The sequence below is a fragment of the Sphaeramia orbicularis genome, chromosome 5 (assembly GCF_902148855.1).
Source record: "Sphaeramia orbicularis chromosome 5, fSphaOr1.1, whole genome shotgun sequence".
Classification (NCBI taxonomy): domain Eukaryota; kingdom Metazoa; phylum Chordata; class Actinopteri; order Kurtiformes; family Apogonidae; genus Sphaeramia; species Sphaeramia orbicularis.
In genome coordinates, this window is record NC_043961.1 from 22,749,485 (window position 1) to 22,767,703 (window position 18,219).

An 18,219-nucleotide genomic window follows, 5' to 3' on the forward strand; every position below is an offset into this window, starting at 1 on the left:
TTTATTTGTAAAAGTGAAGTGTTACCTAGGAAATACAGTAGATCTGTAATCTGTTAAGAGAAAAATAGTGTGAAAAATGCTTTCCGACTCGTTTGGCCCAGCTGTGGGGAACTTTGAACGCTAAAGCCTGTTTCTTTGTCCTTTTGAGAAGTTCCAGGAGTTATTACAGTAACATATTGGATCTGAATTCGCGCTGTGAAAGGTTAAACATTTCGTACTGCCAGATCCCTTTTTTGATTTCACGTGAGACTGAAGCAGCAAAAAGATGACAAGTCCAGACAGGAGAGTAAAACAGGAGGAGACGTGGAGAGCAGGGTCAGCGTTGACGGGGATGGACGGTTTGGATCGGACAGAGTGAAGGAAATGTGGGTGTTGGAACTTGTCACATTAGTTTCCTTCGCCGAGCAGCAGGGGAGAGGGGTTCTTCTTTTCTGAGGCCCGGCTGAATGAAAGAGCGGCGTTGTATGGCGGGTGTCCCGGCGCAGATGAGGAGGCTGAAGCAGGCGGGGTTCAGCTGGACCCGCGAAGCCTCCTCCAGGACACAGACTCCTGCCACGCCGCCCTGGGCTGTGCATTGGCAAGGCGCCTGGTCCGCCACACACTGCTGCTGCTGCTGCGCTACGCCTCCTACGCTGCTACCGTACAACGCTGCTCTTCTCCTGAGTCTGGCAGGACGCCTGGCAGCTCAACCACACCACCGCCATCAATGTCATGTTCCGCCACATTCGCTGGCTGCCACTGGAAGCCACTGCGGCGAAGACGGGCGTCGCTGTCGGGTTGCTGCCACGTCCAGCAGCCATCACAGCGCCACATTACAAACCAGTAAACACCAGTGGATGTCGGTGTGAAGCATTTTTGTGTAGCCCGTTTGCCTCCTGGCACCGAGGGCAGCCACAGTTCCATTTGTGTTGCCACGGTAATGCTACGTGACACTTATAGAAATATGCACATTGTACACATCCGTCTAACCCAGGGGTCTCAAACATGCGGCCCGGGGACCAAATACGGCCCACCAAAGGTTCCAGTCCGGCCCGTGGGATAAATTTGCCAAGTGCAAAAATTCCACAGTCAAGGCTATTGAACTCATTTTAGTTCAGGTTCCACATACAGACCAATATGATCTACAGTCAAATAATACCATAATAACCTACAAAAAATAATGAGTCCATATTTTTTTCTTGGTTTGATGTGAAAAAATATGACATTATGCCGATAAATAATACAAACTTCAAAATTTTGTCTTTTAGTGCAAAAAATAATAGTAAATCATGAAATTATTTACATTTACAAACTATCCTGTAACAATAAAATGTGAATAACCTGAACAAATATGAACAACCTGAAATGTCTAAAGAAAATTAAACAAAATTTTAACAATTTTCTGCCTGTTACAGAAGTGTTTAGTGTCTTTGTAGAGCTGATCCCCTATGCACATGTAAAAATGATAAGTTAAGGCATAATATTGTTAAAATTACACTTATTTTTCTAGAGAAATTTCATTTTTTTCAGGTTATTCACTTTTTTTTTTTTTTTTTTGAAATAGTTTATAAAAGTAAGTATTTTCATAAATTAATTGGGTTTTTTTGCACTAAAACAAAGACAAAAATTTGGAGTTGTCATTATTTAAAGGTTATTATGCTATTATTTTACTGGTCCAGCCCACTTGACATTAAATCGGTCTGAATGTGGCCCCTGAAAGAAAATGAGTTTGAGACCCCTGATTTAACCAGAAGAGCATCAGTTAACAACTCAATTAAATCAATTGTCAGACAACAGAACACAACTCAAACAAAAAGCACTTAAAAGGTCAAATATCAAAAAACAAGCTAACAGTTTGAGACCAGCGTACGTCATGATTAATTCACTAAAACAGATGAATGTGACAAAGTTTGCAGCACTAAGCTAATAGTAAACAGACCCAACAGTACAAGTATTGTTTCTCTTCTGGTAAAACTCACCAGACAAGCTGAAGAAGAGCTAAAATAAACGTCACATTATTGATGTTTTGTGTTAACTTTGCTGTTTTCCGATCATCACTTGGTTTTATATGAATCAAGTGTTTCCTATCGGCTAAGCCCTTGTATTGTGTTACATTGAAAAGATTCCGACTAGAACAGTAGTTGCTTTTTCATTGGACATCTGCGCAAAACTTTACCGATATTTATTAAATGTTGAAAAAACAGAAGTGCGTAATGTCGTTTGTTTCATTAAATCACAAATGCGATGATTTTTTAAAAAATTTTTATCGTGAGATGGCACGAGAAGTCATTCCATAAACATGGCGACAAACATAAATATGGTGCTGATTTACAGATATATTCATTATTATTATATATTACCCCTCTATCCTGTATTAAATAAAAAATTTATTTGGTTTCCTGGTGTATCCACACATACCGTGCCATGTTTCTTTTAAAACTCTTCTTCTTCGCTTGTCTGTCAACATCCGTTTTTTTATTTATGTGACTCTAGTTGCAGAAAAAAGGTCTTTCCATTGCAGTTTTGCATGACATACCAATTGCACTATGTCTGAAAAGCCACCTCTTGCCAGCTCAAAAATTTTTAATCGAAATTGTCGTATTTCCATTACGTAAATTTTTATGTGCAAGTTATATTCGCGCAATTTGAGGGTCAGTGGAAAAGCGACTAATGTTGTATAGTAACAAAGTACCAATACTTCACTACTGTCCTCAAGTATGTTTTGGAAGAATTTGTACTTTACTGAATATGTTTTATTCTGTGTACTTTCACTTTTACTTCACTATGTTTCCTAACTCAACTGCATACTTCTACTCCGACACATTTTTAACACACAGTATCATTACAAAAAATAAACTAAAGTAAATCTGGTGTTTTCACCGCTGAGATTACCGGTGACTGCAACAAAGTCAGGAAGCTGATTGGCATTGGGCCTAATTGCATTATGAACAAGTGCAGACGACGGTCCGCGCTCAATGTGTGGATGTGAGCTACAGCGTAATATTCCAACATGTACTTTTGCTTACATTACTTGTTATGCCTAAGTACAGTAAATGCTAGATACTTAAAGACTTCAACTTAACCCTGTAAAACCTGAACCATTAAATCATTGACAGAAAATTCCAGTTCTTTGAAACTGGAGCCTTCATTGGTCCTTCTGAACCACCAAAACAAGTTTTTTTCAAATATCAATTTCCGTGTATGAGTTTCAATTTGGTATCATATTTGATACATCAGGTCTCAGTGCTCAAATATTATTATTTTTGAACAAACAAAAACATAATATAACACAAACATGTCTAATCAATAGATAATTCCTGAATTCAAAGTTCCTCATTAACCCTTTCATACATGGTGATCACTACAGTGGACAGCTATTTTTTTTTTTTTTTTAATTAATTAATTTATTTATTTATTTTCATTTTTTATTTTTAATTTTAAAAAAAAGTGGACAGCTATTCTGCAGCTGTTCTCTTGTATATTCAGGGGTTTTGTTGTTTTAGTTCCGTATCAACCAAAACAGTGGATGCTTATGCACCATCCCATAATATACTGCAATTCATACCATTACTGTAACTTTGCTATTCTTGATGAACCTGATCTGCAGTAACATGTTTCAGTGTAAATCGGTTGCTTGTTATTGTTATTAGACTGCAATTTACAGTTTTTTTTTAAACAAAACGTTTTTTTTTTTTGCATATTATATCTCCATGAAGTGAGTACTGACTAGTATTAGAGTATGATAAAATGTGAGAAAACATAAGATCAGCAGCATGAAAACGTTTTTATTTCATAGCTTTCACACAGTATATCAGTAAATACAGGGTGGGGAAGCAAAATTTACAATGAACATTTAGTTGTTTTTTCTCAGCAGGCACTACGTCAATTGTTTTGAAACCAAACATATATTGATGTCATAATCATACCTAACACTATTATCCATACCTTTTCAGAAACTTTTGCTCATATGAGTAATCAGGAAAGCAAATGTCAAAGAGTGTGTGATTTGCTGAATGCACTCGTCACACCAAAGGAGATTTCAAAAATAGTTGGAGTGTCCATAAAGACTGTTTATAATGGAAAGAAGAGAATGACTATGAGCAAAACTATTACCAGAAAGTCTGGAAGATACTTATTGTGAAAGAAGGAGGACAGTAGGACAAGGAGACAGTTATTGAGAAAGAAGGAGGACACATAGAATAAAAACATTTTCTATTATGTACATTTTCTTGTGGCAAATAAATTCTCATGACTTTCAATAAACTAATTGGTCATACACTGTCTTTCAATCCCTGCCTCAAAATATTGTAAATTTTGCTTCCCCACCCTGTATATATTTCTTTGCTTCAAAAATATAATGCATTGTGTCCAGCTGAGTGGACATTTTTGGAACTCCATGAAAAATAGGTTCATAAAAAATTTTTTCAATCGAATTGTTTTTTTTAATGTCTAATGAGGAATAAAAACACTCAGGAAAAAACTCTTGATTAAGATTCTCATAATTCATGCATGAAAGGGTTAATGATAATCTTGTAGTGTCACTGGAAAGGCCTCTGGTGTACAAAGTCCTCCCCCCTGGTGGATTATCAGAGTATTGCATGTATCTAATTGTATACATCAGGTTTTTCAAGAAAAAGAAAAATACCACACTGATCATGTAGAGGGCTTCAAAACTCGTGTATCAAATATGATACGTTTGGCGTTACAGGGTTAACTAACATTTCCGTTGGTGACTTGAACTTCTACTACAGTCATTTTTTGGTCGGTACCTGTACTTCTACTCAAGTGTGACTTTCCAGTTACTTTATACAACACTGAACTGGAAACAAATGGCCCAGGGATTAACGGGTTAACTAAACTGACAAATTAGCACGCCAGCAAGCCACACAGGCCACAGAGACCTGACAGACGGAGCTGTATCAAGATATTTTTGTATGTCAGCATAAGTTACACAGGCCGCGTGTGTGCTTTTGTGTGTGTATGTTTTGGACACTCTGTTCCTCCGTTCCCTCCTTCCACCATTCCACAGCGGTAAAGGAAAAGAAAACTTGTCAGACCAGGAGATGAGAGAGTCATTTCTCAGCCACCTGTCTCCAACAGAAACATCAGGAATAGGGGTGGGTTTTTTTTTTTTTTTTCCTGTTTTATTTTTTCCCCCCGTGCAGGAAGAAATATGCGGGAATCTTTCTCTCCTCGTAGCAGATCTGGGAACCACAATTTATGGCGGACGTTGCAAACTGTTTCCTGCATTCTCACTGAGCTGTAGCTTAGATTGGCGTGTATACGGACATACACGCTGCAGTTATTACACCTTTGAATTTTTCATGACTTTTTCTCTCTTCTGAAGTTGTTTATTGATTTCAGTTTAGTCTTAGTTACAGTGTGACCGTACACGGTTACCCATAAAATTGGAATAATTTTGTTTTTAGAGACATTTATCTTTTTATTCCTGTTTATATACATTATTAATCACCTTTAACCAGGTGCAGTGATTACATAGTCCCAGTTACACTCTATCTATCAACAATAAATCACATTTTCACCGTCATTTCATGAGAACACATAAAAACATTTTATTCCAGCTTTATGGACAGCACTAAAACTAGACAGTTTTTTCATATTTTGAGTAATTGACTAGTTTCAATATAGTTTTTGTTCAAGTTTAGTGTTTATTCTTGAGGTATTTCTGAGGAAAAGCTTGTTTTAAGAGGCTGAGAACACATGACAAATGATTCAGTTGAACCATTAACACGAGGGGAAAATGAAGTCTGCAGTGGGGCGAGGTCACAGATGGACAGTCCACTACTTTTTGATTCATAACTTTTGACCCAGACAAGTTTAAGACAAATATTACACGTAATTGGAAAGGTCTAAATGCCACCTTAAACATACTCGAAGGGCAAAGTTTGGTTCCAAATATTTTCAAATGAAAAATATCAAAAACTACACAGACGGACAAAAAATAACGTCTATTTTTTGCAAGAATTACAAAGTTCTCCAAAAGTGAAGTTCCTACAACATTTTCATCCTAAAATGTATTCAGTGTATACCTTATACCCTCTAGTTTCCAACCTAATAATTAGTTAGAGGAAAAAAATATTTTATCATACTTAAATAGCAAGAGTTTTGACAAATGTCAGAGTCACAGATGGACAACAAAAGTAAATATCAAATTAAACATTTTTTATTTCAATTATCAATATCATATACATTTTTTAACAGTATTTACAACATACAAATAATATTAACCTTATAACCTTATAACCTTATATTCAAATGTATTTTGCAGAGATATATGCATTTATTTATTTTAAACAATGTGTGTTTAGAATATGACATAAATAATATAATAGTCAAATATCAATGTATTTGGAATAAATTTACTTTATTTATCAGAGTTTATAAAATGAACCCAGAATGACGGCAGAGAACTTTGTCACTTTCCAAACACTCACACTCCTAAAACTCAAAAAAAAAAAAAAAATCACAACTTTTTCTCATTTCAAAATACATTTTCCTCAAAATATAAGTAATTACCTACCCAAAAATATAAGTTTGGTGTAGATTATTGTAATTGCATTTTTTTGACCAGATGTTAACCTTCCCTTGAGTTCGCCCAGTGATATTTTGTTTTAGTTTAGGTAGCATGGTATGCTGCTTCATTAATATACTTATTTATTTAGTTTGTTCGTTTGTTACATATACTGTACACTAGTACATGTATGTTTACTTTGTTTACAGTGTTACATTTGCACATCTTAATACTACTTTTTTGCTAAAAAATTTGATCTTTTCAAACAGTATATGTCTAATTTGCACATATTTTCAATTGCACACTATTTTATATTATTATATTATATTTTTTGATACATGTTTTTGATACATATTTGTTGTGTTGTAATAACAACAAAGCCTATTCTATTCTATTCTATTCTATTCTATTCTATTCTATTCTATTCTGTTCTGTTCTGTTGTAGTTAGCTTTTGCAACTATTATCATCACACCTGTTTGTTTGTCTGTCCATCAGTAGGAATATGCAAAAAAAACTACTTTTCATAAAACCTAGTGGACAGATAAGACACGGGTCAGAGATAAACACTTCACATTTTAATGTTCATCCATGAAAATGGGCAGAGCCTGTCATTGTCTTACACTTCTTTAACATTGGAGAGTATCAAACTAAGATGCTGTTGAGAATGGAACATACTTGGCAGAGTTCAGTGACTTAAGAGTGATTCTTAATGTAATATAATATCACAAGTGCATGGGGTGTCCAAAAAGTTTTCCCACCACTGTTGAACAAATCAGATTTCTGGTCAAAGACCAGGTAATGGACCGACACCCACTGAAAAGACATGGTTAGAGCTAAACTAACCAATAGGATCAGCTGAGAAAAATGAGGGGAACGTCACATATTTAGTGGTTTGTGGTTTAACAGTGTTATGGAATGAAAAGACGAATGCACTGTTGGCCTCAGTGGAGATCTGCGCTTTATGACTGCCTCAATGGATGCCGGATGCATACTCTGCGTGCACTCCCTTCTTTCTTCTTCATTCTAACCCGATTCTTTCTTTTTTCTCTCTGCTCTGAGCTACCATCACCCACCCTCACTTAACCCTCACTCCCCTTTTCCAGCAGCTCTCATACCCCTCTGCCACTCCACAGTGATGGATTAAAAAGTCTACGTCCAGTTAAGCTGTATTGTGTAAACAGAGGAGGAGGAGGAGGAGGAGTGTATTTTTGGGTGGGCAGATGTCTGGGTGCGTTGTCTAGTGGGCGCCTGGGTGGGTGTTGAAGGTGTCACCTGCGCTGACACAGCTGTCCAGGAGGAGAAATGGAGGGAGACACTGAACAAGTGGGAGTGGGGGGGTTGGGAGGGGGGAGGAAGCTCAGCTGACGAAGACTAAACAGGGTCTGTCCGAAGAGCAGGAAGCGAATGAGACGATCTATCCATCATCACACCTCTATTTTCCCTCCCTCTCTTTCTCTCTCTCTCCCTCCCTCCCTCTAGGCCGGGTCGTCCACAGCGAGTGGCAACATCCCACTGGTGCTCCATGAAGTGTGGAAGAGTCGAGGCCTTCCAGGGTGAGTGTATTAAAATTCCTCAATTTCGGAGAAACGTTCAAAGCCCGTCGCCGTTGTTTAAAAGCCAACAGCCTCTTTACACAAACCGCTTTCTCCCGGCCCCATTTAAAACCACTTATTTTACATGATTTGATTTAACTCGGCCTCGTCTCTCAAGTAATCAAGTTTGATGATAGTGGCGCTGCTCTCAGGGACGTGAATTTATAACCGCAGCTGAAAAATGAGATGTATAAAAGCTTTTCCTGCCGCCTCGGCGCGCTGCTGTATTGATTAAGGTGTTACGGGGACCAAGTGGAAGGGTTTATTTGAGTGTTTTGATGTGTTTATGATGCGCGCCGGACAAAAGGACAGGTCTAATGGGTCCGTAGAGGGCAGCCAACACCAAAACAAACCCTCAGCCTCTGTGAATAATAGGCCGGCCTGTGTACACGCTGCCACGGTTTAGTTAGGATGCACCTCGGCTTAATGCTCAAAGCAGATTTAGTTTGGGACTCGGCCAAACACCAGTGGGACATCTCTCTTTCTCTCTCTCTCTCTTTCTGACCCACAAACACACACTCATACACGCTTACCCTGTATTGTTTGTTTGTAGAGGCTGCAACAGTGGAATCTACTCAGAATGAAAGGGCATTTATCCCAGCAGGAATAGACAGTCTAGGGATGGGAATGGAGAACAGGTTCCGAGACATCATCACGTCAAATGCCTCATCACGTCATTTCCATAGTTTGGTTAGAAGAGCTCTAAAGCATGGTTATATTTCACCAGTTGCAGAGATTCCATTATGACATAGAACATGCAGGATCATTCAGACACACAGCGTCCAATTAAACTGCCCGTACCGTCTTTGATTGGCTGTGTAGTGAAGGGGGCGGGGACTCTGGGTTCTATCGATACTGTCACTGTTGTGTTAAAGAGTCAATGCAAATAAAGCCATTAGTACAATAGTTTATTCCCTAATCTAATGAGAATCGATAAGTAAGTAAGTAAGTAAAGTTTTATTTATACAGCAGTTTTTAAAAAAATGTGACAAAGTGCTTCACATAAAGGGGAGATAGATCAAATCAAATCAAATCAAATTTTAAGCCAATTTACAGAAAGCCAACAGAATCCACCAGGAGCAAACACGTGTGAGTGTGATGAGATATTTTGACAAGAAATGAGAAAAATACACTTGGTAAGATTTAGATTTTTGCAGTGTATGCACAGTCCCATACACTGCAATTCATACCAGTACTGTAGCTTTACTGTTCCTGATAAACCTGATCTGCACTAACATGTTTGAGTGTAAATCAATTGCTTGTTATTGTTATTAAACTGTAATTACCAGGGTTTTGTGGGTTTTTTTGCATATTATCTCCATGAAGTGAGTAATGACTAGTTTTGGTGTTTGTTAAAATGTGAGAAAGCATCAGATTATCTGCATTAAAAATGTTTTCATTTCATAGTTCTCGCACAGTTTATCAGTAAATACGTTTCTTTGCTTTAAAAATTAAATCCATGGTGTCCAGCTGAGTGGACATTTTTGCAACTCCATGAAAAATGGGTTTATAAAAACTATCTCAATCGCATTGGTTTTTTAATACCTCGAGGAATAAAAACACTCAGGAAAAATATCTTGACTAAGGTCCTCATAATTCATGCATGAAAGGGTTAATGAGGAAGGAGGCAGAACTTTGGCAATTTCATAAAAGAACTAGAAGCACTCGGAGAGCGCAGACCTCCGCCAAGGCTGATCAGTGGCCCCCCCCGTGGGCCCCCCCACGCCAAGGAGGTTATGTTTTTGCCAGGGTTTGTTTGTTTGTTTGTTTGTTTGTTTGTCTGTCTGTTTGTCTGTCCGTTAGTGTGCAACATAACTCAAAAAGTTATGGACAGATTTTGATGAAATTTTCAGGGTTTGTTGGAAATGGGCCCCCCCACCCCAGATCACCACCAAAATTTAATCATTTCTTCCTTATCCCATTTCCAACAAACCCTGAAAATTTCATCAAAATCTGTCCATAACTTTTTGAGTTATGTTGCACACTAACGGACAGACAAACAGACAAACAAACAAACCCTGGCAAAAACATAACCTCCTTGGCGGAGGTAATTACCAATTTGTTAGACATGTTTGTGTTACATTAGGTTTTTGTTTGTTCAAAAATAATAATATTTGAGCACTGAGACCCAATGTGTCAAATATGATACAAAATTGAAACTCATACATGGAAATTTATATTTGAAAACATTTTTTTTTGGTTGTTCAGGACCAATAAAGGCTCCAGTTTCAATGAACTGGACTTTTCTATCGATGATTTAACGGTTCAGGCTTTGCAGGGTTAATAATGGTTATGTTAAAGGCTGCAGCTCAGGTGATAGTTGATGAGTCTCTATGGAACAGCCCTGTCTACAAATCCCACCCACCCCCCAGCGGCAACAGTAACCAAGTGCTAATGTTAAGGAGAGCTGTTTGATGGAGCTCCCCTCCTCTGCACCACATGGAAGCCATTGATCTCCTCTTTATCTCTACCATCCTCCTTAACTCACATAGAAGCTGCATCATTTACCCACAGTCCTCTACTCCTGGATTATCAAAGTAATATATATGTTTTAAAAAAAAAAAAAGAATCAAAAAGAACAGTAAGAAGTTAAGACAAAGGCGAGTGTTTAGAAAGTAAAAGGGGGCTTGTTGTTCCGCAGGGCTAAAGGCCTGGTGGTTGCGCTGGTGCATGCCTGATACAAATTGCTCCGGCTTTAAAGCTGTAATTATGGTAATAGGCCCAATTGCAGTGTAGTGAAGCTCTAAAGTGCTTCCATGTGTGTGCCATGCCCCAGAGACCCGGAGTTTAGGAGAGAGCGCCGGAGCTCACACCGGCCTCCCCCAGTAACCTGCAAAACAACCCGACTGCACCAGGGATCCAATCAAAACACAGACTAATAGGCAACATGTCCTCCAGGCTGCGTCTGCTTTGTGCATTGTGTAAACAGACTCGGAAACAAAAGTAAATATCCAAGCACAGTCTGCGTGGAAATTCACAAGGAAAGTTTTATGACGTCAGCTACGGGTCACCTACACCTCCGAGATCACGTCATGGAGGTTCTTCATCTTCGTTCTATTACGGGAGCGGTGTGGGAGTATTTAGGAGGATCTAAGCGCAGATGCAGACGCAGATACGATATTCATACGTATGTCGTCATTAGTGTGTAATCGAGAAATTAAGAGCTGATTTGTTTTCATTAACTCAGAATGATGCGGGAGACCCCATTCCATCATGTTTCTACAGCGACCAAAAACAAACTGTCCCCAGCCTAATCCAAAAAGTTTACATCAGATAAACTAAATACGCACTCTAACAACGGGCTTCTACGTTTTTACCGTTAGCGAGGGAGAGACGATGGGTTTTCTGTCGGTGATGATCTGCAACTTCACCAGTTTGACGTCACCAAACATTACACACTGACCTTTGATCCTTCCAGAGTCTTAAAGCTCCGCCCCAATTTATTTTAGGTGTAAGTTTAAGTGAAATACAGCGCTAGCTTTAGTTTATTTATAAATAAGACTGGGTTACAAAAAAAAGTTTTTTGCAAGTTGTCTAGGTTTTTTCAACTGAATTAGGACCATTTTGCACCGCTAAATCCAAAAATAACATCTGTTTTTCTCAATCAGGTCAGGTTTTTTTGCTAATTTGATTTTGAAAAATTTGATCTTCTCACAAAATATAATAATTAATACCAAAATAAGATTGGTAAGCACACTTTATTAAACTTGTGACTTGATTCCTGTCAGGTACAATGGTGTATTCACCACAGATGTAGCAGAATACGTCAGGCTTATTTTTGCAAGATCTTCTAGTCGAAGCCATTTCATTCACCTGTAATATTAAAAAAAAACATTAATCATAAATTGGCAAAAGTAAAATCTTCAGAACTCATTTATTGCAAGAAATATGAAAGATTTTTGTATCATATGATGTGAAAATGCCCATAAATGTAAGCAAAAATGTTAAAAAGCCAATATGTAGCATAGTTCAGAAAGTTGACCTGATTGAGTAAAATTAATGTGATTTTTGGATTCAGCACACCAAAATTATCCTAAATCAGCTCAAAAAACTTAAACAATAAATTTGTTGTTGACCAGTGTAATCAAGTGACAGATTTGTATAGAATGGAGGATCATTTGCAACGTGTGGTCATGTTGAATATTTGTAATAGTGTAAATGTTGTTGGCAAAGACTCTTTAATTAAAGAAAAACAATAATTCCATTAGTTTTTTCTTCCTTTATTGCAGGGGTGTCAGACTCATTTTGGTTCAGGGGCCATGTTTAGCCCAATTTCATCTCAAGCGGGCCAGACCAGTAAAATAATGACTATAACCTATAAATAATGACAAATCCAAGTTTTTCTTTTTGTTTAGTACAAAAAAATCCCAATTAAATTATGAAAATATGTACATTTTTCAAAAAAAGATGTGAATAACCTGAAAAAACAGAAATTTCACTTGAAAAATTAGTGGAATTTTAACAATATTATGCCAGGACTTATTATTTATACATGTACATTACACACAATGTAACATAAACATTTGGTAACAGGCATAATATTGTTAAAATTTTGGAGTTTGGAACTAAAATTTGAACAATGTCTACAATATTACATCTCTTATTAACACAACTACAGATCACAGTGGATCCGTAAATGCACAAAACATTTAGTAACAGGCAGAATATTGTGAAAATTGCACATTTCGGGTAGTTCATCTTTGTTTTTATTTATGTATTTATTTGCGTTTTATTGTGAAAGAATAGTTTTGTAAATGTAAATATTTTCACAGTGTAATCTTATTTTTTTCACTTTAATTTTTTCCACATAATTTTTCACATTGAAAATTTGTAGTTGTCATTTTTTATGGGTTATTGTGTTGTTATTTTTACATGAGATCACATTGGTCTGTATGTGGAACCTGAACCAAAATGATTTGGACAACCTTGACTGTTCAGGTTAATTTTTGCACTTTGATCCTGCGGGCCGGAATGGAACCTTTGGCGGGCCAGATTTGGCCCCTGGGCCATATGTTTGACGCCTGTGCTTTATTGTATTTCTATTGCATCTAGTTATTTGGTCTTGCCATAGGTTTAAATCAACCTTTCAAGCTTCGGAATGGGTTGGGGGTAGACGTCAGGCAGCGTCCAAACATTAAAAAATTGAAAAAAAAAAATGTACAAAGAAATGGTTTTGTCACAATATCTGGCTCAAGGAAGGAAGGGTGTGATCATTATTTGGATTGTCAGGTTGTTTTATTGTATGGTGTGTGTATATACATGGGGGTGTGGATGTGGGTTGGTGTACAGATGTAGATATAAATCAGTGTGTATGTATATGTATATGTATATGTGACTGTATGTCTACTGGTGTACAGGTTTGTAGGGGTGTGTTTATGGATAATCACAATCGTATGTTATATAACGTGATTAGGCACTAACAGTCTGAGGACTGGAATCGGGGGGGTAGGACTGGATAAGTAGTGGCTTCTTCCTACTCCCTTTCAGGTACAACAGTTGTTCCTTTTTTCTATTATTCTATTTTTTTTTTGTTTGTTTTATTTTTTTCCACCTGTGTTTTGTATTATGTTTGTGTCTGAAATAAACTAAAATAAAATAAAATACAGCCTCAGATCTGAAAACCCCACATTTTGACTGGATTTGTCCAAGAACAGGGTTTTTATTTATGAATATTTAATATATGTGGCATTACTCCATTTTCTCCACATTTTGTACAATAAACTTTTTTTTTTATATGAATTTAAATTTAGATAAGATAAGATAAGATAAGATAAGGGTGTCAAACTTATTTTCTTCCGGGGGCCACATTCAGCCTAATTTAATCTCAAGTGGGCCAGACCAGTCAAATAATAGCATGACAGCCAATAAATAATGACAACTCCAAATTGTTTTAGTGCAAAAATAACATTTAATTTTGCCAATATATACATTTACAAACTAACCAAACAAAAAGGATGTGAATAACCGGGGGAAAAAATGCAATTTGTTAAGAAATATAAATACAATTTTATCAATATTATGCCTTGACTTATCATTTATACATGTGCATTACATATGAGAGCTACAAAGGCACAAAACATTGAGTAATAGGCAGAATACTGTTAAAATTGCACTTAATTCTCTTTAGACATTTCAGCTTGAACAAAAAAACAATAAGAAAAAAAAAAAAACAATAATCCAAGAAGTAAATATAAAAAAAATACATGTGTGGTGAAAGGAACATGTATTTTAGAACATTAGAACGTATTTGGTTCCTTATCCATAATTTAAAAAATAAAAATACTAAATAATAATAATAATCCGAGAAGTAAATACAAAAAAATACATGTAAGGTGAAAAAAACATGTGTTTTAGAACATTAGAACATATTTGGTTCCTTATCCATAATTTAAAAGAAAAAAAAAAAAAAGAAACCAATAAAAAAAGAAAAAAAATAATAATCAAAGAAGTAAATATAAAAAAATACATGTAAGGTGAAAGGAACATGTATATTTTTTAGAACATTAGAATGTATTTGGTTCCTTATCCATAATTTAAAAAAAAAAAAACAATAAAAAAAAAAAATCATAATAATCCAACAAGTAAATATAAAAAAATACATGTAAGGTGAAAGGAACATGTATTTTAGAACATTAGATTATGACTTCTAGAACATTAGACCAACATAAGTGCTGATCCAGACAAAATTTTTATTGTGTTGTAGAAAATCAAGGTCAGTGACATTACCGTATTTTGGTTCCTTATCCATAATTGGAAAAAAAGAACATTAGACCACCATGCGTGCTGATTCAGACCCCTGTCCACGTCCACGTTCTCCCTTTGAACATCAGTCCTTACATCAGTACCATTACTTCATGGTACCTAACAAAGCAGGTCCACTCACTGTTCATGCAGAGGTGGACCTTACAGACCCTGTAGACCACATCGGACCTGAGATTGTTGACTCACTGTCCTTATTGTAACAGTTGCTATCACTGTCTTGTAATAAGTGCCGAAATGACCAAAAATAGTCACTTGCCCGATAAAGGGTTAAGTTAGCCACTATTCTCCTGTTGAGCCTCTAAACTATATTTAGTCGGATTCCTCAGGAGAGCTGATTGGCCGACGGCGGTGGGATGACAGCGCTCCACGGCTGTCCAAGCTGTGATGTCAGAGTGAGTCAGGGCACCTGGGGGTGGGGGTGGGGGTGGGGTGGGGGGGTGTTTGTCCACCGGTGGACCTGATCCCAGACAGGAAACATAAAGCTAGAGGAGAGCTGGGACTAAACAAGACAAGAACCCTGAGTGTAGACGTGTTGTAAACATTGGCAGCTGTGATGGAAGGGAACGTGTCAGGGTCTTTTCTCTGATTCTCTCCATAGATTTCGATCATATTTAACTTTTTAGGTGTTTTCTAAGTCTTGCTGAACACTGGCCTGGAGGAGGCCCGGGGACTTAAGTTTGAGCAGATGGTCATAAATAGCTGTGTTTAGCTGGAAGGGTAACACACTGACTAATGCCTCTATGTTTATTTGCTCCAGCTTCAGCATTTACACCAGTCCACACTTACACAAACTCTCCGTCACACACACACACACACACACACTCCTTTTGTGTCTCACGTACTCGCCGAGGCCGACCTTGCGCGGATAACCCTTCGGTGGTTGTTTCTGTAAAACACCCGATCTGGGCGGGGCCTTCTCTGTGGGAATGGTTGGGATGGTTGGGAGATCTCTGACATGCTTGGCACCTTGTACGGCTTTGCAGTTGACAAAAGCGTTTGTGACCCAAATCTTCACTTTACAGTCCAAGTGCTGCTCCCACAAGTGTCCATGAAAGAGTCGCCTAATGTGGGTCAGTGACACGTTACAGACCGCAGAGCGTGGACACATGTTCAAACCCAGGGAAAATCATTAGGTTTGAACAGTGTTGTATAGAAATGACATACTAATATTTCACTATGATACTCAAGTATGTTTTGGCAGAGTTTGGACTTTACTGAGTGTTGTTATTACCCTGCCCCCCCGACGGGAAGGTAAGGGGTATTGTTTTTGGTTTGTTTGTTTGTTAACACTCTAGCAGCAAAACTATTCGTTGAATTCATACCAGATTTGGTTTATAAATTACCAGTGACGTAGAATAGATCTGATTACATTTTGGGAAAAGTAGGTCAAAGTTTCAATTTTCTACAAAAACATACATTTTGTTTCAATTTACTTCAAATTTGGTATATACAGGGTGGGGAAGCAAAATTTACATTATTTTGAGGCAGGGATTGAAAGACAGTGTATGACCAATTAGTTTATTGAAAGTCATGAGAATTTATTTGCCACAAGAAAATGTACATAATAGAACATGTTTTTATTCTATGTGTCCTCCTTCTTTCTCAATAACTGCCTTCACACGCTTCCTGAAACTTGCGCAAGTGTTCCTCAAATATTCGGGTGACAACTTCTCCCATTCTTCTTTAATAGTATCTTCCAGACTTTCTGGTAATAGTTTTGCTCATAGTCATTCTCTTCTTTCCATTATAAACAGTCTTTATGGACACTCCAACTATTTTTGAAATCTCCTTTGGTGTGACGAGTGCATTCAGCAAATCACACACTCTTTGACGTTTGCTTTCCTGATTACTCATATGGGCAAAAGTTTCTGAAAAGGTATGGATAATAGTGTTAGGTATGATTATGACATCAATATATGTTTGGTTTCAAAACAATTGACATAGTGCCTGCTGAGAAAAAACAACTAAATGTTCGTTGTAAATTTTGCTTCCCCACCCTGTATATAGAGGCAGCTAATATACTGACATCAGCACATGCATGGACATGATGACATCAGCTGGATCGATGCCAAAATAAGCTACAATACGTGCGAGGGGCGGGGTTTGTTGTGCCTGGCACCACTTGTTTATTCTGTTTACTTTCATTTTTACTTCGCTACATTTCTATATTTCTGCTCAGATACATTTTAATGCACAGAATCGTTACTGGTTACAAAAAATGAATTAAAGTAGATTTGGTGTTTTCACCGCTGAGATTACCAGTGACTGCAGCAAAGTTTAGGAAGATGGTTTCTCATTGGACCTAAATTGTTTAGACGTTGGATTCCTTGTTTACGAAGTGTAATGTAGGCTCCATGGTTTGAGGTGTCACATAAGCTTCATAAGTTTCTTTTCTTTTTTGTCTTTCGTTTTTTAAAATTGTGACATTTGTAATACCAGCAGTAGTCTACTCCTGTTTAGGTTCATTTTTAATATTTGGACTGCTCGTCTTTTACTTAACATGTTTTAAAATCCTAGATAAACTTTATAATATTCCAAATTCTGACACCTTTGGTTGTTATTAACATTTACTTGTACTTTTGCTTTCATTACTTGAATACATTTAATTGTGGATTACTTGATATACTTAAGTTCAGTAAATACTAGATATTTAAAAACTTTAACTTTAGTATTTCAGTTGGTGACTTGAACTTCTACCAAAGTCATTTTTTTGGTCGGTACCTGTACTTCTACTCGAGTATGACTTCCCAGTACTTTATACAGCACTGGTTTTTAACCCTTAAAGATGTAGAACTACTTTTTTGTGGCAACTTCCAAATGAATTTTTCCCTACATCTAACCTTTCCTAAGTGATTTACTACCAGTTATTATTTTATCGTGTCTATATTGTAAAGTGAAAAAACGAGTGTTTTCTTATATTTAATTCACTGATTCTGTAGATGTTCATAAAAGCTCAGGGTAAACTCGCAGGTTATTATATCAAAACTGAGGAAAAAGTGACTTTTTCTGCAAAATATGTCATCAACTGAACGGAAGCGTTTACATGCACTTCAGAAATACGATAATCAAAAAACTGGTTTAGAAATTTCAGTCAATTTTCAGATTTTTTTCAAAGTACATATGTAGTAACGTAGCTTCTCTCACGTTTAACTATGTCAGTTCTATTTTGTACAATTTTTTTTTTTTTTTTTTTTTTTTTTTTTTTTTTACACGTGCAAAATAAATCAGATGAACAGGTACACATGCACGAAGACATCGGAGATTTGTGGTGAAATCCAGGTGTTAATCTGATTTGTCATAATCAGATTACGCTGTTTACATGATCACTTGAACAATCTGGTATCTCCAGAATT

At 37.0% G+C, this 18,219-nt stretch overlaps 1 protein-coding gene across 1 annotated transcript in view; it reads left to right on the forward strand.

The window, feature by feature from the left end:
• slc25a26 (solute carrier family 25 member 26) overlaps positions 1–18,219 on the forward strand; it is a 101,929-nt gene that overhangs the window by 79,228 nt on the left and 4,482 nt on the right. The window contains exon 9 of the mRNA XM_030135287.1: positions 7,992–8,065. Coding sequence (XP_029991147.1) covers positions 7,992–8,065 — 74 coding nt within the window. The remainder of the gene's footprint in view (positions 1–7,991; positions 8,066–18,219) is intronic.